This window comes from Diorhabda carinulata, chromosome 3 (genome assembly GCF_026250575.1).
Source record: "Diorhabda carinulata isolate Delta chromosome 3, icDioCari1.1, whole genome shotgun sequence".
Taxonomy (NCBI): Eukaryota; Metazoa; Arthropoda; class Insecta; order Coleoptera; family Chrysomelidae; genus Diorhabda; species Diorhabda carinulata.
The window spans coordinates 23,328,532-23,354,839 of NC_079462.1; the positions used below are offsets into that span (position 1 = coordinate 23,328,532).

General features: G+C 30.4%; 2 protein-coding genes across 5 annotated transcripts in view; one reads left to right on the plus strand and one right to left on the minus strand.

The window, feature by feature from the left end:
• Positions 1-265: 265 nt before the first annotated feature.
• Positions 266-12,600, minus strand: LOC130891334 (exportin-5). Of its 3 annotated transcripts, XM_057795985.1 has the most exons (15): positions 12,435-12,591; positions 11,984-12,280; positions 11,684-11,905; positions 11,312-11,623; positions 8,895-9,044; positions 8,427-8,812; positions 7,758-8,086; positions 6,965-7,354; positions 6,504-6,845; positions 6,053-6,300; positions 5,872-5,995; positions 4,210-4,419; positions 4,033-4,143; positions 1,047-1,363; positions 266-608 (listed from the first exon to the last, which is right to left on the minus strand). In XM_057795985.1, the coding sequence occupies exons 2-15, from the start codon at positions 12,257-12,259 to the stop codon at positions 480-482; spliced, it is 3,546 nt and encodes a 1,181-aa protein (XP_057651968.1). In that variant the 5' UTR covers positions 12,260-12,280; positions 12,435-12,591; the 3' UTR covers positions 266-479. The 3 variants fall into 3 exon arrangements, with proteins under 3 accessions (XP_057651968.1, XP_057651966.1, XP_057651967.1); XM_057795983.1 differs by having other exon boundaries at positions 4,033-4,419; positions 12,435-12,592; XM_057795984.1 differs by having other exon boundaries at positions 4,033-4,419; positions 11,984-12,600.
• A 5,392-nt stretch (positions 12,601-17,992) lies between these two features.
• The window catches only part of LOC130891341 (high mobility group protein DSP1), a 32,087-nt gene continuing 23,771 nt past the window's right edge, over positions 17,993-26,308 (plus strand). Inside the window, exon 1 of one of the 2 annotated variants that reach the window (XM_057795996.1) lies at positions 17,993-18,674. In XM_057795996.1, coding sequence (XP_057651979.1) covers positions 18,261-18,674 — 414 coding nt within the window. In that variant the 5' untranslated portion in view covers positions 17,993-18,260. The remainder of the gene's footprint in view (positions 18,675-26,308) is intronic. The other variant, XM_057795995.1, reaches the window with a different exon arrangement.

Genomic DNA, 26,308 nt, shown 5'->3' on the forward strand with positions numbered 1-26,308 from the left:
ACGGCTCTGATCATAATATGTTCACCCGTCTAAATAGATCAATAGCAGGGATTTTCAACAATAATGATTTAATGAAGAAATAGGTTTATGCTTAACGTATGTAGGAAGATGTTTTTAGGGATAGGTTGAATTATTGCGATAAAGACTGTCCAATAGAAACCATTACATTTGTAAAAAATATCTGAATTAGGTATAAAATATTTAGTTTCTAAATGTTTCCATTAAACATTCCTTCTAATAAAATGAAACTAACATTAAATATAGATTCCAGAAGAATACATTGATTCTTTATTTTACTAATTAACAAAAAAAAGAATTAAATAAAAATAAACTAACGAAGTATATACAAAATGAGACAATAGCAAAAGAGCCAATAAACAATATATAAGTTTTACCAGTCAATTTGAATTGAACAACAAGGGATGTTGTACAATTTCACCATAATTTACCTTATTTTCAATAATATACTATACAATTCACTAGCTGAAAACGTTCCTTAAATTTGTAATAACATCTTCTTGTTCAGATTTTTTCTGTACTACTAGTCGTGGCAAATCGTGAATTTTTACTTCTTTTTTGAACAACTGACCCATACTTCGACCTATTAACTGCAAAACATCATAAAAATTAGTTGCAACGACTCCGGCGATAAATGAAAATGAAAATATATAAATATTGTCAATTGTAATATACAAAGAGGTTAAAAAGTGCGCGTGAAAGGCATTATTTCCTTTTAATGGAAAAAATCAAAATTATAATAAAGCATTATGTGCTTGATTTTATAATAAAATTTTACGAAACCGATTTGGTGAAAAATAAGGAATTAAACCTAAGAATAGAAACTGAAATTGAAAATTTTGGGAACACCATTTGATTATGAAGCAGTAGAATAACAGAAGAATATTATTTTGATATTATACAGGACTCATAGGATCATTATGTTCCTGAAAATACTTAAATGGATTTTTTTACATCCGAAGAATTACTAAACTCACAAAATAGTACCAACAGCATTTAGCTACATAATTTTTATGTTATAAACTTACATTTCCCGTAATTTTTTTAAATAGATCCTTTTTAACTTTTTCGACTTTATTTCCCTTGCTTGTACTTCCGGAGATCCGTTCGTCTAATTTTTGTAAATCCACTGGATTTACTCCAGGTATTTGTTGCATCACAGCAAACACTTCGAGAAATGTTGGCCTCAACATTTCATAAATTTGAGCCCCTAAGGTTAATAAAGAACCTTGGTTTGCTTCATGTTGTCCATGAAGAGTAAGAGCATTTAAAACAGCTGCCATAATATGAGCTGCTACTTCACCATTCAGGGTCTTGTCGGAGGATAATTGTCTTACTATTGCACCTGCATACAAAATTGATATAAATATAAGAAAAGATTATCGTATTTTACATAATTGATAAATTTTCAATGTCTATAACTTATCTATATTTAGATACAGGGTTATACCGATTAGCTGAGCTAAGTCTACAGGTATAAAGAAATTAATGGTGATTTTATTTTGAAAAGTCATATACGATTCTTCCAGAAAAGCCTATTGATAATTCAGATATCAGTAAAAAATTGAAATTTTAGTTTTTCTAATTTTATTTTTTGGCGTACAATATACTGGCATTAAGAAAAAATTGAGTTGTTATTTGAAAAGGTGAGTTACACAACTTTCCAAATATTTAAAGGAAAAGTGGAATACTATTAACAGCGAAAACATGGAAATAGATAATTGTGGAGCTCAGAATAAAAATAGGTAAAGTACTAGTAGATACTATAATACGATAGTATAAAAACTTAAAATGCTTCTTAATTATTTCTTATAAGAGAAATTATTATTTTGTTAAACTTTGATATCATAATAGTTTTATTTAATAAAGAAAATATACATTCATGGTAATTTTATCTTATTACTTCATATTACCCTTCTGATGTAAATGTTCAAATAATCAAGATAAAAAATATTCAATAGAATTATTTTAGAGCGGGTAATACCCAAAATAAGGAAACCGTTCACATTCCACAATTAAGAAAGAGGTTGGTTTACTGCTTAGATTAATTTTTTTTCATAGTTTATCCATTATGTTTGGTTTTAGTTCAAGAAAACATTAAGATGAGGTCCGATATACACCCTGATCAATTTATCAATATAATATGAATCTCAAGAAAACAAAAAAACATTTTACTGTCTAAGAACTAACACATACAAATTTTTTGGAGGTCAAGCAATTAATCGCAGATATAGCAATATTTAAAAAAAAATTGAAAAGGAAAGCTCAGATAAAATTGGTAAAAGCGGAAAAAACGCGCACATACATGTCAACATTAAGCAACAAAAGGTTCTGAATCTGCAGCTCCATTTTTTTTTTTGCAAATAGAACTGAAAGAAGCGTATAATTCCAAGCCACCAATTAATGGAAATAAAAAAAATTAAAATATCTTTTTGACCATTCAATACCAAATGTCCACAAACATTTTTACAAAACTCTTTAATTATTCAATATAAAGTTTCTAATTATTATATGGTTTGTGTATTTACTACATGTTACTAAGATAATGTAAATGCTCAAAAGTAATTCCAAATAACTAAAATGTATAATAGTACCAAAGAGACTTTGAAGCAGCAAAGCGACAATAGTCCAAATATGAAAATAATTACGAACAAAATTCTAAACTGTATATTCTATTCATCGATTACAGACTGGCTATGGCACCATCAAGAGAAAAAAATGTATGTGGCATTAGAAAAACTAAACCAGATAAATTGAGGAGACTAGTGGATATGACTATACAAAAAAACCGAGAGCAAAGTATCTTTGGAGAGCAGTATTTCTAACAAATTCAAGATAGGGTAAAGGCCTGAGACAGGGGATCCATAATCCTTAACACTCTTCAACTTAGTTCAAGACATCATACTAAGATCTAAGAATGTCTAGCATATGCGGACATGTTATTCATGGCATATCTAAAGAATAGAAAAGGGAAAAATGGAAAAAAATGACAAAAGGCAGTAAAGCAGCAGGAATCAAAAAGATGTTTGACGAGCAGCTAAAATAAGAATGTACCAAACAATAACCACCAGACATACGCATGTAAAACCTGTAAAATGAACAAAACAGAGCAAAATAAACTAGAAATATGAGAAAGTAAAATGCTCAGAAAGATTTAAGGTGGAATTAACGAACAGAAGAACAAACAGACAATTGTTGGAATTGTATAAACAACCAAGTATAAAACATATAATTAAAACACATATAGCAGATGGTTAAGGAAAATAGATGGGTAAGACGAGTGCTAAAAAGTGAAGAAGGTGGGAAAAAAGAAGAGGAAGACCAAGGAAAAAAATGGTTGGAGGAAATTAGAAGAGATTTAAGAACAGCAAGGGACTGGCAAAATAAGGCAAAAAACAGAAAAAAATGGTATGAAAGAGTTAAAAATCTCAAAGCTGAGTGCCAGGCAGGTCTAAAGGTAATCATAGTGACCTGTTCAATTCGTAAAATAAAATTGTTATGTGGTATCGCTCAATGTGTCAACTGGCCAATAAGTTTTTAGTAATTATTTTGTAATACATATTTTTAAATATACTTAATGTTTCAATTATTTGCGGCTACTTTAGTTAACCTTCATTCAAGTATTGGTAATAATGAAAATTAATGTTTAAAAATTGTATTATATGTATAAAAATTATTTTTTGGTTTTTAAAAAAGTAATCAAATCGTTATTCTATACAAATAATATATTTTAATTTTGGATCACAAAAAAATACCAAGTTACTTATTAGCACAACCTTGGTAAAAATGTATTATCACAAATTTTCAAATGCTTGTTTTTTGACTTGAAATTTTTTTTATTTGGGATGTAGAATATAATTTAAAGGGAACAATAAATGTGCTATTTTGAATTTAACTTCTATTAGCATTGGATTACAAACCAAAGATTTCTTGTACTGCAGATTGTTCGTTTCATATTTGAACTTATAATTTAATTAAATTTACATGTAAACCAAAGTTGATAAAAAAATTTACCTGTTAAAAGAGTAGCTTTCAATGAAGCTTGACTATCGATCCAAGCTAATGCACCCAATACCGCTAACACTATAGAATGACAGGTTTTCTCGCTACGTAGCAACATCAACCCTAAATCAGAAATAACCTCATTTGTGATATTTGATCGAGTATGCGGTGGAGTTGGCGAATCTATACTGTGTTCTTCCGTCTCCATGGTTTCCGAATTCGATTCAGGCGTCACGCTCCCACCGACAAGAGCCACTTTTAACAGATCCAAATACTCCCTCGTTAATACACGAGTGAGAATATCTTCCAATACCTCCTGTGTATCTTGATTGTCTTCCTGTGCTTCGCGGTTACGAAATTCGATAACTTGTTGCCATTTAGTGTGTAATCTCGATAATACTAAAAAAGTTAAAATGAATACCAAGAGATCAATGGCATAAAATCATATTAAAACATGCCAATCGTCCTTAAATAATTATTGTGTCGCAAGCTTGTTGGCAAGCCTATGATGGTATACTGGGTATACCAAACAGTCATCAAATCCATTATCACATGCAGAATGCTTGTTTGGTGTTTGAAAACTAAACAAACAACAGCTCAGGAAAACTGAACAAAATATAAAGGATGATTTGTCTTGGTATTACAACTCTAAAAGCACTAGGTAACAGAGATAAAGTATCGCTAATGTGGCTACCAGGCCACCAGGAAGCCTTGTCAACAAAGGGCCAATGACTCCATACCTAGAACCGGATAGAGAAATACTTCAGCCCCAAAAAACATCCAAAAGATTCATAACCATATCAGCTAAGAAGTATGAAGAACTTCTCTTGATGACCAGAAACGACATCAAAGTGGTGGTCGGTCTTCTGACAAATAACTACCCCGTCAAAGATCTCTTTAGGACGATAGATATGGCTATGGCAAAGCATATACTCTGCGATTGTCTTGCCTTTTTCATTTAAAGGCTTAAGTACCTTGAAGGAGTAGAACTACCACCTTGGGAAGTGGGACACAAAAACCCCAGAAAAATAGCCACCATGTACAAAATATATTCTAGGTATAGGTGTTAAGGCCAAATCGACTCCACAAACAATCTACAATCTAATTATTGTGACACAGTAATCTTTTCTGTTACATAGCTACTTCCGATATAAAAAAGAAATTAATGAGTCAACTCCCCACTCAGTTCAATTCTATTTAAAGTAGTAAAATATATTTCCCTCACTATATCTCTTTAATTGCCTACAAGGGGCGACAATAATAAAGTAATTTTAATATATATTTGTGGTGATATGTCTTCTTACAACTGCTGCTAGATTAAGACAGAAAAAAAAGCATTACTGGGTCACGACAATATCACAACCAATACCAAACCACAGTTTAGAGCCGTAAACAAACTGACCTTCATAAGTTTTCTAATTTTATCAGTAACATATATATCTAAGTCTAAACTTATTTTTACTATACAGCTGTTTTGTATTTGTTGTGTTTCTTGGACTACACAGTTAATACAATCTTTGTTCTCTTCTTACATATCATTGCTGAAACTTTTCTATTGTTTTCAGCAATTAATAGTATATTCGAGAATCACAATAATTATTCAGTTCTCAGCTTTTGCATTCCTTTTTGGTTTCTTAACAAACACGAGTACCACTTTCTGGGACTAAGTCTCCAGGTTCAGTTAGGCTACAATATTTCTAACTACATTAAGCAGTGTATTTTTAAGACATCAAATGAATTGTAATTATATATATATATATATATATATATATATATATATATATATATATATATATATATATATATATATATATATATATATATATATATATATATAAATTATTTTATTACCTATAGGAGAAAGATGAGCCATAATCGGTAAGACTACAGCTTCATAGTAAGGCGCTGGACAAGAAAAAATAAACGGTTTCAAATAAACCCTAATGATTGGTCGAACTCGATGATCTGGTATGTACTAAAAAAAAAAACAAAAAAGTTATAAAATATCACAGCAATAATAATTATTACTCACTTGCATATATGATAATACACTACTGACCACAGCTGGTCCTAGATCTGGTATATTATATAAATCCCTTCCTAGAGAAGGACCTAAAGATCCTATCATGTGGAAACAACTTTCATGTAATCCAGTCAAGAATCGTTGCATCCTTTCTAAAGGACTTTGAACTACTTGGGATTCTCCAGCTTCATTTACAGTTATGTGACCCATCAAACCCAATAGGTTCAATTTTTCAGTCTCTTGCATTGCTAAACATCCTGAGGACAATAAATACAAAAAAAAATTAATGCAGAAACTGATTATTAACAAGTTATGCATATTATTTATGCGCTGTAATGAACTATAAAAATTACGTTAGCTATCAAATAAAAAAGTTACATACAAAGTATAATTTTGAAGCTACAATGAACATATTGTTGATATAAAAATATTTAATAAAAACCTTGTGACTTTTACATACCTTTATAACTGTCGTGAATCAAACACTGAGCTTCAGAGGTAAATAATTCGTTAAAAATCTTAATTAGAGAGAGTATATGTGGCAATAGTGGTACGATATGAGGCGCGGCGGGATTCCGACAAACAGGATTACCGGATTCCGTTAAAGATACTACAAAACCTCCTCTTGTAGCTCTTTCTGGGTCATCAGGCCAAGCACAACGTTTTACGGCACCAAGAAATAGATTTATACAAAAATTGATGTTGCTGCGATTTTGGCCACAAGGATCTTCGCTATTGGTTGGTACGGGAGGTTTGTCCAAACCGACGAATGATATGAAATTTGCTGCGTTTCTAAGTGCACCTGAGATAATTTTTGATTATAATGCAATGAAAAATTAATTAACTCAGTTTATTATAACCATAATACTTTAAAATTTAATCTGATTATGTCAAATAATTTAGTTGTATCAAAATATTTACCCAAATTTACTGTATCCAAAAACTGAGCGTTTGCTTCTCTCAAAACCTCTCCCACGAACGTACTCTGTCTGTCATAGTCCCCGAAATGATTTGAAATTAAAAGCAACGCCTCTTGCAACGTCACCTTTTCCAAACTACTTAACTGAGCTGGGCCTTCGGGTCTACATAACGTTTCTACAGTAGCACGTATTTGATCAAAAACTGGCAAGAGTAACAACGGATATTTGTGACCAATTTTTACCATCAGAGATGCAGCATGTCGTCGAACGTTTTTTACAGCTCGTGATCTGTTGTTGATCGACTGTCCTTCAGGAGTATAGACTAGAGTTGAGAATATCTTTTCGAGAACTTGTGGTAGTAATGCCGCACCAGAAGCTGCTACTGAATTTGCTAAAAGAATTTTAATTTGTTATTTAAAAATAATTGTAATTTATAATTATGTCAAGATATTTCAAATCAATATTTAGAAATAATACTCGATTCGATTCAACACTGCAATCCATTTGCCTGTGAGAGTCAGGGCTAGTGAAACAATCATATTTTAATATATACTAGGATGGTAATGTCAAAATTTAAACCATTAATTGTTATCATAGATTGAACTAAGAATTAGACATAGGGGAAAAAGTAGGATCAAATTTTTTTGAAAAATTATTTTTCTCACTCACTTTTTCCCTTCAAATTTATACTAAACTAGAACTGGTTATAGACTACCATTACTACATTTATTTCTATAATATCAATAGCAAAATTTCACAGCAGATCCAAAGCACACTGTTAAGAAAACACTGACCTGTTGGTGCCATTTGTCCGGTAGACATACTAAGGAATACAAACAATGCAGAAATACAAGTAAGTAATGTTGATAGTATTAAAGGATCTGCAGGTTGATACGATAGACACAGTTGTAATAATCTTAGACCAGAAGGTATTGGTGGTCTTCCATTAGCCTGTAGAACTCTGCTTAAAACGCTTTCCAGGAAATTAGATAATGCTTCCCATTCCTGATACATGGGATCCGAAAATGATAAACCAGAAGTCAAGTTGGGAACTTGTAAACATTTTATTAACCATTGTTCTACATAATTGAATGTTACTAGGGGAGCTACCACAGTTGCTTGCCTAAAAGTAACAAAACAGTGGTCTCTAGTAAAGATTTAACAAAAAAAAAACAATTTTAGAAATTTCTATAAGTGGAAAAAAAATCTTATGGAGAAAGAAAAATACATTTAAAAGTCAAGTTTGCTGCAGTCTTCAATTTTTGAGCATATAAATCCTATAATCGTTTTTCTTTTAAAATTGACAAAAATTATTCTGAAAACTCCAAAAATGACTTATGGGTTTCCAATTAATTCCAGCAGATATCCAACAAAATTTTTATAGTTTAATTTTTAACAACACAAGAAAACTTTTAATTTAATAGTGAATGAAATTTAATTTTCAACATTTTTTAAAAACTCACCTAAAAGAATCCAACAGATCTGCCCTAGATCTATAAAAATAAGAAGAAAATTCTTCCTCACTATCAAAATCTAATTTTGCATACAAAGAATTCTCTCCTAATTCGTCCCTGGTTGGACTTTTTCCAATGGGGTAATTAAATTTGATTATTTTAGGTGCTGTACATTGCACCCACTGTGGAATGTAAGACAAGAAAATGGGATCTCTAGAAACATTATCGTTTTTCAACATACTGTTCCATAATGGGTTTGCAGAATGAGCTATAGTTAGACTTGGATGGCTACTGTAGGCTAAAATAGCTTCTAGAAACATTGAGAAATTTGATGGTCGAGTTAGGCCTTCTTTTCCCCACAAACTACATATTTGTGTTGTTAAACCACCCAGAACCTGAAATTTAATAATAAAATTACATAAGTGGATGGTCATGGATGACCAGAATTGATATTTAATATATAATTGGCAAATTTACCTGGATTAGTTTCTTTTTAAATAAATAATGTTGTTCATCTCCAAGAGTGCCTGAATTTTTAGCAGCCGTTAATAAACATTGCATTGGTTCATTGTTAAATAATATCAATATGGGTTTTCTTTCGTCGGTTTTACCTTTGCGATTTACAACCTGGAAGAAAGTATCATCATATTTTGCAATACCTCTATAAATAGAATAGAACAAAGTTTTGTAATTTAAGTTTTTACACAAAGTTCCAAATATCTCAAAAAACTAGATCAGTTAATTTCGATCAACTGTCACATAATTTTGAATAAATGTGCCTAAAAAAAACTTTGGAAAATAAATTTATTTCTAACGGCTGTTACTGCTAAAAAATTGTTTGCGATTTCATTCTGCTGATCAAAATTAGCATTAGTTCGACAGAACTAGAATTAATCCTCAATACTTATAATAACAAAATGACTGCACCAATTTAAAGAGAGAATCACTTATTTTGTGTTTATTGCAAACCAAAATCATGATGATTAAAAGAAAATAATAACAAAATACATTAGATATACTGATTATAACATTTATATAAAATAATATTCCAAATAACAAGGGCTTTTCACCTCTAAATGACTTATAAATCATCGTGAAATATTTCTTTAGATATATTGATTGTGTAAAATAATCTTTATAAATCTTAATTTCAGAAATAACAAGGTCTTTTCACCCCTAAATGACTTATCTGCACATTAAATTAATTGAATAGAATGGTTTTGATTCAAATATTGTTTACAAACTATTTTGCTACATAATGCAAAGTGTAGAATATTTTTATCCAGTATACTGAAACAGTCTTCTTAGAAGGAATTTTTTGGTAAATATCCTCACTATTTGTGAAAACTCCCTACTTTTTATTATAGAATCTATTAATTTTGACTTCATCACTTTTTGTTATTCAATCAAGAACATCGACAATCATTTATGGAAATTATTATGAAAATATTGCTATTGAGACCTTTGCATAGAAATTATACAAGTGACAGCAATTTTATTCTGCAATATGAGTTTCTGTGAAACAATATCAATTCTTTTATAGTTTTTTCTCCAATTTTTAATCATCCATGATGTAAAGACAAAAGTTTTTCTAGCAAAAGAGCCAAAATGATATCTGATGTAAAATCAAAATCAATGAGTGTTCAATTCAGAGTGTAGTGTAGTAGGTAATAATTCTGGAGGAAAGAGATATAAGTCATATAATTTCTTCATTTTTATTTGGTCATTCGAGATAAACATTAATAAGCTTTATTATTTATTAAATCATTTAGTTTTTCAATTCCACAAAAAAAATTAAAAAATAAACAGCTAGGTTAGTAAATCCTAATTTTTTTACTTGAGTTATGTAGATTATAAGATTTAAAAAAGCAGGATTTAGTAGAAAAAAACCAACATGTAGCAATTACAATCAATATGCTAAAATTTATTGGAGATATTTTTTATGTGTCCTTATTATAAAATAAATTCATATCAAATAGATCTTTCTGTGGAAGAATTTATTGTTAATTAGTAACTAATATTAGTTTTGATGCTTAATCCAATTCCTTGGAATTTTATTTACATCAAGATAGAAAAATTTTTGCAAATATGTTAATATCAAATAACACTTAAATGAAAGTTTGTTGGTAATTAATTGCTCAAACTTACTGAAAAAACTTTATTTTCGGGATTCAAAGAATTAATACAAAATTATAAATGACCCATAAAATATTGAAAACAAATTTGAAGCTAGCAAATTTTAATTTTGGTGTCTGTTTTTCGAAAAACATGTACTTGTTTTGCCGGTTGTGTAGCTGATTATTATATCAAAACAAAAGAACAACATATTAATTGCAAAATTAAAAATTCAAGCCAGCATAAGGAAATTTTAGGATTTTCTTCTAAAAACAAACAATGGTTGGTTTTTCCCATATTGACTTATTTGATATGATTGTAATTGGAAATATTTGCTATCTTAAAGCATTAACTGAGTATTCGATTGAAGTAACAAAATTAATTCTTAGGCAATTCATTGTCAAGAAATTCTTCTGCAAAATTAAACTGATTTAGCTGTCTTCATACTACCAGATTTTTAGATCTACTATAAACAATATCTGAGCCTTATATCATATCAAAAAATTTAAGTAGACTTGTAAGAAGATAAGATTTTAATTGTACATTTATTAGATTAGATTTATTACCAGAAAATCTAGCACAAATAATAAGTTTCTATAAAACAACACCAAGAGGATTGGATTGTGTTAAAGTACCACACTTGTGCCTGCTTGATACAAGTTAAAAAATAAAAACCTTAACTAAAACAAGCAATTCTTTTTTCTACTTTGTTTGCAAAACATTTACAATTAACATTTTTAAACTGGTATAAAATAAAAAAATACTGTTGTTTGTCTTACCTGGGATAAGCATTCTGCTGCAGAATATTGGAATGCAGTGTCATTTAATAAAAGACAAAGTAAGTGTAACAATCTACCATTTTGTGCCATAATGTGATTCATAGAAACCCATTCTACAAAACCAGCAAGTGTTAATAAAACTACTTGGACAACTCTCCCATGAGCATTTGCTTTTGTAGCATTAGAGTCACTGTGAAGTCTAAACTGGTTTACATGAAGCTCAATCAATCGAAGAAAAAAGTCAAAAATTACTGCCATATTGGCTGTGAGAGCATGATAAATATCCTTTCGTCGCTGATTCGATTCTAATGTCTAGAAGTAAATTATTTTAATGAAAAAAAATATTTTGTTATTGTATCAATGTCTAATTACCTGTAATAATGCAACATCCTCAACAAGTCGTAGAAAGACAAGTAAAACTAATTCAGTTTGTGTTTCTCCACAAGCACATGCATCTGATAATTCTGCTAACAAACCGGGCCATTGTTGGGGCCATTCTCTCTTAACCATTTCAACAACAACCCGGCTTAGAGCATCTTTCATATGAGACTCTTCACTTATACCACCAGCAGAAAGCAGCTTCATTGCATTTTCCTTAATTTTTTAAATTTATATCAGTGAATTAATACCATTTTAAAACACACTATTAGAATTTACTTTTATTATATATACCTTAATAAAAATTTTCTCCTGTTGAGATATTTGTGTCCAACGGTATTTAACTGTGTGCTCCATAAGTTGTAGGCCAAAGTGTCTAGAAATAGGTGAGTGTTGGGTGCCCGCAGCTAAATAAAGACCTGCTTCAGCACACAGAGGCGAAGTTTCTTTAAAGCTTTCACATGCTTGGTAAGCCCTCAATCTGTCATGTTGTGAAGCCCCAGTACTCATTGTAAGCTCCACAGCACGAGCTAAATCTGCAGCTAATGCTGCCACATCGGGTCCAGCCATTCTTATGAAGTATATTGGCAGCTAAAATAAAAAATCTATTAAAAGCACCTTGAACATCAGCATGGTCTTTTAATGTTTTTCTGTTAAGTGTAATAATTGTTAAAGAAAAACCTTTTTTGAAAGAGGTTTGATAGACGCGTTAAAAAATTTTAAGTTTAGACATTTCGAGACTTACAAAAACCTGAAGTTTATTTACAACATATGATTTAATATTTATTAAAAATGTGCAACAATTCCAACTTGACTGTTACCGGCTACAGCAGCGAACTCTTTTGAGTGACAATTTATACTAAATCATAATAAACCCGGAGAGTAACTAAAATTGGAAAAACTATTTTGACAACTTCATATACCGGTCGGTATGGCTGGTCACATACATATTTATCTTGAATATTGTGAATAAAAAGCGAATACGGTATTTTTTTTGAGATCTTTGTTGTGTAATTAAACAAATGTAAACTTAATTATATTACAGAGAGAAATGACACTTTGAATTGACGAAATGAAGGATAGCATGGTTTAATTATAGATCAAGTTAATATGTATTAAGTTACGATTAAAATCATCTAGAATAAGTAATAAAAACTAATTGTTATTCAACAATCGATTGTTACGATCACTTAGTGATCACAATTGTCTAATGGTTTATATAATAAAAGCACTCGAAAAGTTCTATTTTAGTTTAGAAAATAATTACCCCTTTGAACAAATAAAATGTGCATCAAACATTTCTTTTAATTGGTACCTATTTAGATATAGATAAACAACAACAATAAAAGAATAATGCTAATCACTAAATTCTGTATAATATTATAACAATAAATTACATTATATAGAAATTGGCCAGAATACGCTGGTTAGGTATTTTCCCGCCTTTTAGAACGGCTACAGAACAAAACGGGTGCTTTTATTGTGCAAGTAGGAATTTAATTGGTCCCAGAAAAGAATCCTAACGAAACGCCAATCAAGTGTCATTTAGTTATTGTAATTGGTTACTTTCGAGCGCTCTTTTCAAAAGGAGCCAATAGCAAGACATTGTAAACAGTGCTCTCTGTCCACCTCACAAGTGGCGTGGGGTTCTAATACGAAATACGAAGCCGTGTATTAGTTGTTCGAAAGCTTGAAAGGTAAGAATTATTTTTTATTTTTATTGTAGAACTTGTCACAATTTCATATTTTATTTATTTATAGATATTTCAATTTGTAATCAACTAATAGTATTGTTAAGTTTGACTGATTCTTACTTTTTACTGAAACTACACTCGTGAAATCCTATTGATATACATATAACTTGTATAGCAAATGGCTGCCATAAGCAAAGCATTGGTTCTTATGGAGGCGTAGTTCTGATTTAATTTTCTCTTGTTTGCTTCGTTTTGGAACTTTGAGGATTTTTTAAATGATACTTTATTTTATTTCTGATTTTTGTGAACAATTTGGTTGTATTTGCTCATAGTGGAGTGTCTAAAATAAATTGTTAAATATATAGACTCGTTCATATGGCAAGCTATACAAACGTATTGGACTCCATTTGCACTGTGTATTTCCCTATGCTGTACTAAGCTTATGGCATATTATACGTGCATTGTATAGGGTATAGGATGCAAAATTTACTCGAATTTTTGATAAAATAGGTGGATTTAAGTAATTGGGGACGTTTTAGGGAATAGTTCTCATATAATTAAGATTAGTTTTATTGATGACGTAGCTCGTTATGACGCCTTTGTTCATTTTTTACGTTTTTAGAAATTAACTTTGAAATTTTTCTTTTTTGCCGCCAAATCGAATTGTAGTTAGATTCACATTTTTTCATATCAACAGTTTTTTATTGTTTGGAACCAAGAAATTGAACTCAATTTAGAGTTAGGTATCAACCATTTTGTTTGTAAGGCCCACGCCTTGATTTTTTGGAAAGATTTTCTTCATATTTGAAAAGAAATTTGTTAGGCTTCTCACAAAATTTTTTATATTATTTATAACTCACACTTGTTAGTGTTCGTTCGTACATATTTCTAAAATAATTCACCCATAAGTACAGTTGTGCACCAAATGTTTTGAACCTATATATTTATGTAACTGAAGCATCAATACAATAACGGTTTTTGTGATAACAACTTTTACTTAGAATATAAAGCTTTAAAATTAGTTATCGATAACGTTCTTTGAGAATTGATTCTCAATGTATTTCTTAGACGTTATATTTTTACATATTTCTTGCAGTTAAGTATAAATTGTATTGTAGGGTACGGCGGTAGGTACCTTTGAAACGTTAATCATCAAATCTCATTAACAATTATACACTGTAATTTAATATTATATTTAAATAATTTGAGATTTAAATGTTTTGTTTATAAAAATAGCATTAGAGGGATAATTTATGGATAAACTCGTTTTTATACACAATTACGAACATTTAGTTTGTGAAAAACTACTACAGTACTACTAATTGTTTTGTTAATTATTATATGTATTCAATTCGAACTTATGTGCCTTTTATTAGTTATTTAAATAATTGAGGAGAGTTGCCAACTTTATTGGGTAGTTTTATAAGTTTGTAAATTTGGGTACTTTTATTGTGGATGTGGATTATCACAATAATTTATTATTTGAAGTTTTATTTAGATTTTTATCATCAAAATGTTTCTAAAACTGGTATTTAATGTCTAAAATTTCGTTTCTATATCTAATGGCGAGTCGTTTTTTTTTCAATTTTTTTGGTTTTTTCTCTTATGATCCTGTTAAATATTTTAAATTTCAATGGAAACAGCATTCCTACTTAAAGCACAAAATTGTGAAATCGACAAATTATTTGTTTTAAAAAATTTATTGTAATCAGTTGGGAAAAAGTCTTATTAAAACTAAATAATTGAAGAAATTTCAATGATACAATGAAAAAAATTATTTAATAACGTAGTTATTTTCTGTAATATTGAAAGTTTTCCATTAAAAGTAGTTAAGGATTGTTTGGTAATATGTCAAATGTATTCAATCTTATTAAATGTGATCATACCTTGAGTTCTTCATCAATCAATTGTTAAATCAATAGTTTGATATAAACTAATTGGTGATTAAACATAGAACTATTGTGTTACCTCAAGGTGTAATTTAGATTAAATCTTAATTAATGGGATTTCTCATGACCTTTTGTTTTCAATGCATTTTTGTTGATACAACTAACACATCGATCAATTAGTCTATTAGTATAGTAAACAAAAAACCAGTTTTTTAGCCAAATTATATTTTATTCATCAAGATAGTATCTTTCGAGAGTGATACAATTTTTATTTATCATAAAATCGACTTTTTCTCCATTATAACTTGTTCATTTGGTGGAAATTCATTTCCTTAGAGCATTATTTCACTTCTCTAAACAGCCAGGAGTCACTAGGAGCCAGATCTCGAGCAATGAGAAGTTCAATTTATTCAATTTGACAATCGTTTTTATCAACTTGTGACACAATTTTTTTTCTTTTCCAAATGGAACTGTGTCTTTAATTTTCTTCTTCATTCAGTCCAATAATATAAAGTAATTTGTTCTCTTTTCCAAATAGTTAATAATATCAAACTTTTTCAAGTTTAAATGTACTTGTATAAAATTCTAAATATTTCTATATAATATCTTCGCGTTATCCAGTGTCTCTCAATTTTACCTTTTTCGGGTTTTCATCTCAATTTTTTTCTGGTATAACTACCTCTTTTGAACGTCCTAATCGTTAAGCATCATCGGTGCTTATACAGCTACGTCTAAACTCCGTATGTTGGTGAAAGATTGTTTTTTATTGTTAAGAAAAACTGTTCTTTTCATAAAATTCTAACAAACTATTGAGATGCAAGAACGATTTCCAGGATCTCAGAATGGCAACGCAAATAGGATAATGTATTTAAATTAATTTGTTAGTTAAATATCTGATATATTAGAATACAAACGACTTTCGATGATTTAGGGTTATGAAGAAAATAAAATTTTTGGTAAACACGATATATTTCAAGATTTCTTGCTTAATTTTCCTGATTTGCGAGGTTTGACCTTTTTCTTCATTGGAAATATAACTACTGGAAGTATTTCAGTTTCTTATTTTGGAGAGACGTCATCTACAATTTAAGGCGGAAATTGAGCATATGTATGTGTCAATGTCAATTTTTCTTCTACCGATTGGAAGATTGATCTTAGTGACAAAGGATTTTAACATAGGAATCAATAAAATTTGCTTCCAAGCAATAGAGATCATAATGAAGTCTTGTATTGACGAGAGGTACATTATTTCCCATAATATAACCATGAATAATCATTATTTAATAACAAATTTGAAAATTAAAAAAAGACTGTCATTGGTGTACTTTAATTACTTGCAGTTGAAGTCTGTTATAATGCTTCTGTCGGAGAAGGTTCAAAACCATCGAAATATGTTTTTGATTTTTAACACAATGTTGAGTTATTAACACTTGGTAACAATAAAATAAATGTGAATATGTAATCATAGTAAATATGCCTATAAAAAATTAGAGAATAAAAGAATAATAAATCAGGAATTATACGTTTAGACTGTATCACCATAATGCGATAAATAAAAGCACTGCAGTGGGTACATTCACTTGATTATTCTGTAGATGAGTTTCTCAGATTCTCGGATACACTGAAGCCTTTACGCAGAAAATTTTTTTTGTGATTGCTGATTATTTCGAAATTTGCAATGCCATAAAATAAAAAAAATTAGATCTGCAATGAGTTTTGAAATATCAAATCGATAATCTAGCTGTGATTAAAAAAATAACAAAATTTATTTAATCGTTTTTAAATTTTGATAACTTCTATATAGGTATCCAAAATTCTAATAAGAATAAAAATACGATATTTCTTTGATTCCAAACCAGAACCTTCTGCGTCAAAAGTGATTCATTTGTGGTATACAGACTCTTCTTGCAATTTTTAATATTATAATATATTATAATAAAATTTTTTGTTAAAATTATTTTTTAACAAAAGAGATCAAGAAGTTTTAATAATTTTCAGTCTCAGACGATGAATACATGAGTATTCGAAAGCTCGGAATTTATTAGAGTTGGTACACTTTGGTGAATTTTGCCACAATCCCACTAAAAAACGCTTATATATATGAACAATGATTATTTTATGGCAATACTTCAATACACAATTTTATTTTGCTATGAAACATATATTTATGATTATTTGATTACCCATGTTAAAAACCTTTGGTAAGATATTATTACCACCTTGTATATTTGAAAAATTTTTGATTGTTCTAATTACTTTAAATGTCCAATTCCAACCAAAGCTCAACTATAATAACGTAGGAGGTATGTTGTATTTCGGCATTCTTTTTGCTTATTTTGTTGAATGAAATATCGTTTATGCAGATTAAAAACGTAGGTATGATAATTTATATTACTGAAAGAAAGTAATTTAATCTTTTTTGAAAACCAAATATCACATATGGAATGTATATGTACGTTTGTAATTCATGTTAATACCATAAACCCGGTGTTACAACATTCGCAACCCAGAATAGTTAATGAAGCAAATTTTAATTAAAAAAAGAGCGAGAGGGAGAGAAATACAATTTGTGCCGACCCTCCTCTCCGCCGCCGCAAGAGTTGGTCCTGGAGGTTTTCGATTCGGCTTCTTATTATTGACCGGCAACCGCCCGCCACGGCAGCTTTTGGAAGAAGGGTGAGGAGAACACACAAAGTTTCTGATAATCTCCGCTGCGTGTGAGGGCGTCTCGATCGCATTCATGTATTGGCGTCCCCTTGCTCAGACTCTCTTTTAACTGTGTTGCCAGATTGTGATGAGTAGTTGCCGCGTGAACATATAGCTATAATTTTTAAAACGGTTCGTCGTTATTTCAGTCGTTTTCTTATTCCGTCGCTGTTATGTCGAATGAAAGTTAGTGTAGTGTTGTTTTTTTTTTCATTCATGTGTTTTTGTTTGTGAAGGGCAGTGCGCGGGCACCTTCTAAGAATTGCCCCTCCTAGATTAATCATGTCCGAACACCGCGCTTGGGGTGGACGGGAAGAAGGTATGTGGTGGCCGGGTGCTGTCGCCGCCGACCAACAAACTTTACCTCACCAACAGTTTTTCCAACAACAAATCGATGAAGAATCCAATCAACAACAGACGTTTAATTATAAAATGCCCAATAATTTTCAAAATCCCGCTACAACGGTATCCAATGCGTCGTCTGTTTCTCCTATTGGTGCTGCGGGAATACGAGGGTACGATTATAGTATGGCAGGTGGAAATCCTACAATGAATACACCTGCACAGGGAACACAATGGTGGTATCCACCTTCTACGATGGATAATATGCATAGTACATTACAAAGTTTACAAAATAGTATTCATGGAATGCAACAACAGCAACAAATGCAACCTGTACATAATCCCCCGTCCCCGGTAAGCTGGGATCAGATTTATCTATAATTTTAAAATAAATATAAATTTTTTTGAACTAACGTTTCAATTTAGTACATAACCCTTGAGGATACAAGCGTCGTACTGCAAAAATTTTTTTATAATTTCAAATATAAAGTAGTAATTTTTGAAAAAAAACATTTCATTTGAAATGGAGTGTAGCTTTGGCCTTAATATTTATTTAGGATGATTTAAATTATGTTTTATATTAATTTTTGTAAATTCTGTCGCTGAAAATCTGGCAGTTTTTCAATCGGGGATTTTAAGAGTATGTTTTATAAAACCTTTCAAAAAATTTTTCGTTCAGCTTTGAGCATTCCGAATTTTATTTTCACGCAATTATGATATAGTGCAGAATATTCTTTCTTGAACTAAGGTAAAAATTACGCGCATTTCATCGCCAGAAATGTATGATTTTCAAATAAATATCACGTGATGTAGAGATAGAATTTTCAAATGCGAGATCAAGTAGATAGTAGAGACACACATGTAGCGAAACCCTGATAAAATATATTCAAGGTTGAAACTCATGAAATCATTTCCGTCTTTTAGGCATTTTGGGTGATGTATTTTCTGTTGCTTTTGTCTATTTGAAATTGTCTTTAATTCAAATAGTAAAAAAATGTCAGTTATTTCATCTAATTCAATTTTATAATAAGAATTACAGGTGAACAGCTAAGATATATGCGGATATTGCTTAATTGTAAAGGGAGAATTATTAAAATGAGATTTTGTTTAATGTTGTTTTTCGTTTTTATTTTCAATTTATTGAATTATTGTCTAAGGTATTTTTAGAATTTCTTCTATAGAATCTACTACACTTCTCCTTTATAGTTAAAATATCTAATAATTTTTTCTAGTTGAATTATTTGGGACATGTTTTGATACTGATTGATTTAGATTCCATTTTTTTGTAAACTTTTGTGAAATAACGTGTTTACAGACAGTAGGGTAGATGGCTGTAAATATCTTAATATATGTTTTTCAACTTTCAAAATGGGATTTTATCATTAAAATTTGAAACGAAAACTTTGATAATAAATTTTATGATAACTCATTTGTGATAAAACAAGGAAATTGCTCCGATTTTGATAAAGTGATGATAATGGAAACTTTGACGGGTTAATCGGAAAATTTTTGTGACAATTACAAATTTTAGTGTGTTGGCACTTGAAAACACTTAGTTTTAATTAAATGAGAAATATAAGTAGCATCTCTGGTACAAAGATTTCTCGATATCTTATTCATTTTTTGGTCTTATTCTTCTTCTTTTCATTGAAGGTTGGTGACCACATTTTTAAATGCGTCTCTGTTCCTCGCAATATGAAAAAATTCTCTGACGCAGAAATTTGTCCATTCTCTTATGTTACATAGTCAGGATTTCTTCGGCCTTCCTTTTCCTCTACTCTGCCCTGCATTATGTTCTGTAGCAGTAGGTATTTGTCGTTGCGTAAGATGTGTCTTATGTAAGATGTTTTCTTATCTTAATAATTGTAAACAGCTTTATTTTGCACCAATGCATCTTAGTACTTCGTCGTTGGTGATTCTGTCAGTCCAGGGTATTTTCAGGATGCGTCTATAGATCCACATCTCAAATGCTTCAAGTTTTTTGATCATTTGAGCTTTCAAGGTTCAAGTTTCCACTTCGTACAGTAGTACTGATCACACATAACATTCCGTTCCATCAATTTTTTGTTAAAATATGAAAATAATAGAAATTTTGTTTTATTTCCAATAAATTAATGCTGAATCTGTACTCTATGAATATATTGGAAAAGCATATAAATGTCTATTCCTTCCTTCCTTTTCTCTATTTTTCTATTCATCGGTTTTGCTCAGTAGTTTTTACATTTTTTTCGCCACTTCTACAGATGGTTCCGAGACTTGATGCAAAAAAATTTAGAGGGAGCAGATGACGTGAAAATAATGCTGTGATATAAAAAATTTTATCATATGACCCATCGTTTCTGAGTTGTTGACCTTCAAAATTACAAAATTTATTTACATATATTTTCTAAATTATACATTCGAAAATTATGAATTTTTAATGGATGATTACGTATGTCCATGTAGTGGATTTGACGAAATAAATCTACACTACTATCAGAAAGCCAGGGGCGGTTCATGCCCAATGGTTAACAATCTGTGTTATCTGTGAGTGCCCTGCATTCAAATAGGCGCGGTTTAAACACCTTGGCAAATCCCACAACCTGCCTAACGACATCAGAGGGTTCAAGCCAAAGCGCCTGATCGGCTTCTAAAATCACATCGGAATTTTGTGACGTCAAGTGGGACACGACGGGCTTATCTGAATGCTTCACGGCCGCCTACATCTACGAACTATGAACTATGCTAATAAAAGAAATTGGTCTAAAGTTTAAACAAACCTCCTCTCGACTCTTTTTACCCATCTTAATTATCGATTTTTATGAAACCAGAAAAAGAAAAAATCCCGGCTCCGTAACATAAAAGAGTGGACAAATCTCAGCGTCGGAAAATTGTTTCATGTTGCAGACGCATTTAAAAACATGGTCGCCAACCTTCAATGTGAAGACGGCATGAGAAGAAGATGAAACCTAACCTAACCATTATGTATTTTTTGATGTTTTGATGCCACAAATCTAACGTATTGATACTATTTTGTGAATTTTTCCGGGTTTCCGAATTCCTTAAGGAGGCCACGTCATTATTTTAGCCCCGGGCCTTATAAACCTTAATCAGGCCCTGCTCCTATTGTGTCCTTATTTATTTCAACGATTAATTTGAATATCACAATCACTGCAAAAATTATTACAATCATTTGATTCTTCGAACTAAAAGAAATTACCTGAAGGGATGGTTTTAGCCTATTTTTGTTCAGCGTAGCAGAGCTCCTAAAGGCACTAATCAAAGAAGACTTCCAGCACTGCTTCGATCAATGGAAAAAACGTATGAAAAGGTGTGCGGCGAGGGGAGGGGAGTATATTGAAGGGAAGCATTCGAATGTAGAATAATTTTTATTATATTATTCTTCGTAACCAGTCTCGTTATTTAATATCTAGACCTCGTAGTAGTGTTCGTGCTTGCTCTTAATTTATTCAAAAGGTTAAGGTGGTGACATATATCTAGGGTTGCCAACTTTTTTTACAAAAAAATTATAATCAGATCTATGAAAAATGAAAAATATTTTGTTTATTGTTTTAAACATATGTTGTTGTGCCTCTCGCACAACTCACTAATTTACAATCTTTTTTAAAAACTTCATACGCCTCACCACAATCATAACTGAAATTAGAATAAATGAAGAGCTCATTTTTTATCAAATTATTAGATGCTCTATTCCTATCCACCCGCCTCTTAGCATTAATTACTGAAAAAACTCTTTCAGTGAATGCTGAAGTAACGGGAACAGAAAATATATATGAAACAATTTTAGTTATGTTTTTAAATTCTTCTGAAGTGTTTACTAATAAATGCCCCACTTTTGGCCAGTACTCATTTCAAGATAGTTTTTTTCTTCTGATATTTTTTCATAAATTACTTTGAAATTTGTTAATACTGAATATAAATCACCCATACCAATATTGGGTCTATACAAATTTAGATTATAATTTTCTTCTTCTGAGAACGCAAACACTCGTATGTCTGTCAGTGTGTGACACTGTTGAATATTTGACATTGAAAGATTCGTTCCGAAACTCAGTGTGATTTGTTTGTGACTGCGCTGCACCGAGCAGTGAGCGCCCTCTGACTAAATAAAACCAACCGTCTAAGTCTAACACATATAACAAACAGTATTTTGATGTTCTGAATCACTTATTTAGCCTTGGTTAGTATTTAAAAGAATTTCGTCGGTTTATACAGATACAACGCTTGTTTATTTTTGAGAAATTAATGTAATAATAGATGACGAAGTAAATCTGTTACAAGATTTTAAAGGATATAGATATAAAGGTATATTAACCGAACAGGAAGTTTAAATAAAACTATGAAGAGGGAAGTTACAATTATCTAATCTGAACAATGCATTCTAAATTATATTTTCAGGGTACATTTGCATACTTGAGTCAATAGAATTATTAAATTTAGTACCTGATATTTTATCAATAAACTTTTTGAATCTATATTGGGCTCTATATTCTCAAGTTGTTTTGGAATCAAGTATTAATGCTAGAAGGAAGTGAAGGTTTCCAATTTTCATTTCATATTTTAGGGACTAGTATCGGTTATAAGGGTAAAAAACTGACCATAATTGAATATTTATTTTCTCGTTTTCTTTATTATATTTCCATATAAAACTTTTTATTTATTATTTTTTTGGTAATAAAGTTTTAAAAAAATGGTTTTTTTTTCTTCAACATCATTTTATAGAGGGCGCCAAAATTTACGGTGCTAAAATGATAGCCTCCCACTGCACTGAGATAATTTCGAATTTGGTAAATCTAAAACAAAAAATTCAAAAAGCTTTTTAAAGAGAAAGGTAGTTTTTATCGTAATTCACCACCTTTAAAAAAAAATTTAAAATGGCGGATGATAAAAAATTATGTAAATTATGTTTTTTTTTTTTCACTTTTTTCCCTTGGCAATTTTTTTCAATTTTTTACTTATCTTATGATAAATTATGATGAAATACAACAAATAAAATAAAAAAAAACGTGAGATGCAGCTGTCGATCGGCCCAAACTGCTTTCTTATTATATCGAATTTCGCTATGAAATTATGTTTTTTGAGAGTAAAAAGATTTGAAAAATGTAAAAATTGTAAAATTTTTTGAAAATTATGACCGATACTAGTCGGTTAAATGAAAAAACAAATTATGTATAAGTTAGTTGAATACTTTTTAATGTCTAATCTATTAGGATTCCTATTCCTCCTGAAAAACCTGGAATTTGAATAACGTCCTACAAGAGTCCTAGAATTCCATTTATTGTCCTGGATTTAAAATATTCGTCTTCGAACTTCGATTCCTCCAATTAAATGGTGGGTTTTATAATTACTCTTAAGTAAAATGTTTTCATATTAACACGCTATTACTGTTAGTATATCCCTCCACTTTAATTACGTTCTTTAGCGTCAACTTCCAGATATGCCGATCGTGGGTTCAAATCCCGTTCACACTAATCGGCAATTTTTTTTTTTTAGAAATTAATCATTTGTTGGAGATTTACTGTACTACATGTATCAGTATTACTTTCGAATTTCGAATACCTTAAATTTTATTAGGTTGGTGAAGAATTTTACATCCGCGCACCATATGTTGGAGATTTACAGTACTAATGACTAGAACTTGAAAAAAAATTTTATTCCTGACAAAAAATCGTACCAAAAAGTGGAGAATATAGTTTAAAAAATAACTGAAAAACAGGCTTTTAAAACATATCGAACTAAAAAGTTGGACAATTTTTTTTAAATAAGCTTAAAACGATAATGAATGAAAAGTATTATTGTGAAAGAAATGTGGGGCGCTTTGTTTCATATTTATCGTCCATCGAGCGCTCGACGCTTTCTTTACAATAATACTTTCATACATTATTGTTATTATATATTTTACCATATATTCCTCAACAAAAAAATTATTTTTGGGATATTCCTATGATTAATTTACTGCTCAAAAATAGAAGGGATATTAAAAACACCATAGAAAAGTTCCTAATTCTTAAATTTATCACATAAAAAATTTTGAGACTTCAAAAATAATGTTAAAGTTAGCTTTTGAAAGATTATGAAACACTTTTAAAAATTATATACATATATATACTATATACAAAAAACTAAAAAAATAATGATAACTATAGTCTATTTCGGAAATGTATAGAGTAATAAAATGGGGAATTCCGTCCAGTTCGGCTCAATTTCGGTGTCGGCCATAGGTGTAGGTCTTGAAATATTGTGTAGGGATTACTTGGGTAGTAGATTATACAGTTACGTTTTGCTGCTGAGTTTCTAATTCTGGTGCTACTGTACTACCATAATTATATAAATATTAATATTTACTGCTCAGGTTGAGGTTACTCGATCTTCTGGGTCAAACCAGGCCTATATTAATATTAAGGAATTGACTCCTTGATAAATTGATTACAGACTTATTTATCATTATATAAATAATTAATTTTACCTGGCGTCTCATAATTTGATTCTTATAAAAATTATTCATCAATAATTGTACCGATAAAATAATTAAATTCAAACATGGAATTTTCATTGGTTTCAAAGTGTTTTGGAAATATGATTTTGTCGATGAATTATCCTGAACTAAGAATTCTGTCTATGTAACCTAATGTTTTTTACAATATTTTTGGTGCCTTGGCTTATGCATAACAGATGCGGAACATTATTAGTTCTTTAAACATCTGCCATGTAACATCTAAAGTTTTGCAAGGTTTGATTTGTAGATTAATAAAAAGATGAATTAATTTTTTATTATTTTTGTTTAATCAGCGTAATGTTACTTATTCACACTAAGAAATATAATGAACATCTGATATGTAATTGTATATCAAAAATTATATGTTTCAAGTGCAAACATAAGCATTGTAAGATAGTTTTCCAGTTTCTAGTATCACAAAATCGCTGATTTTTTTTATCGTTTGTTCTTTTAATTGTGAGAAAAGACAGGTGTGATAATCGCTTGATTTGAGAAAGCTTACAGTCCTCTTAAAAGCTCTGTTATAGTCAAACAAATGCTTAGGATCATTATTCTGTTGTAAAACAGAATTCAGGAATAAAAAGTTTTTTTATTTAATTTTCTAAAGTTTGAGGTTGCAAACCTTAAACCTCTACCTCTACTGTCTCTTTAGAAGGGCGACATTTTCAGAGCAATTTATTGTCCTGTTTTTATTGGCATATTTTTCTTGTAACGTTTATTAAAATTTTTATTAACATGCTTATATTAGCTTGCCATGTATGTAACGGAGTCTAATAGTTTTTGAGTACTATATTTACCCAATTCCTACCCAATAGATAATTGTATAAAAAACTATAAAAACGCGTTTTAATAGCAAACCAAATTAAAAATTAGTATTCGAATGTAAAAAATCGTTGAAATTTTGAAAATTATAGACGTTTCGGCTCCCACTTTGAAGTCATTATCAAGAGAGGGTGTGAGTAGGTGATTTGTTTCCGTGTTTTATACTCCACGTATTCAGCGAAGCCCTCGAGAATACAACTGCGGGAATAAAGTAAATATTATAAATAATCTTTGTTAGGCAGATGATACCGAGGTAGAGGCCAGTAGCCTACCAGAACTTAAATCTCTTATGGACGTTATTGTAGAATATAGTGAGCAATTCGGCCTTTATATGAATACGTCCAAGACCAAACTATTGGTATTCTCAAAAACTCAAAGAAACGCCACTCTAAGACTAAGAGAGATCATTGAACAAGTGTCATCTCTAAGATACCTCTCGTCAACCACCAATGCGACCCAAAACTCGAAATCAGATCAAGAATAGAGCAAGTGCGGAAAACTCTGAACAACATGAGGACACTTCTGGCAAACCGCAACCTCAGCCTGGAACTCTGGACCAGAATGCTTCGCTGTTACATCTTTCCTGTTCTTCTGTACGGATGCGAAAGTTGGACCATGGATGCGGCCACAGAGAAGAAAATTGATGCGATCGAAATGTACGTCTACAGGC

Excerpts from the sequence above, each read along its gene's own strand:
- LOC130891334 (XM_057795984.1), bottom strand. The coding sequence starts at position 12,259 with ATGGCTGGACCCGATGTGGCAGCATTAGCTGCAGATTTAGCTCGTGCT. Across the intron at positions 9,045-11,311 it reads CAGCAGAATGCTTATCCCAG|GTTGTAAATCGCAAAGGTAA; the intron begins GTAAGACAAACA and ends ACTTTCTTCCAG. Across the intron at positions 609-1,046 it reads TTAAAAAAATTACGGGAAAT|TTAATAGGTCGAAGTATGGG; the intron begins GTAAGTTTATAA and ends GATGTTTTGCAG.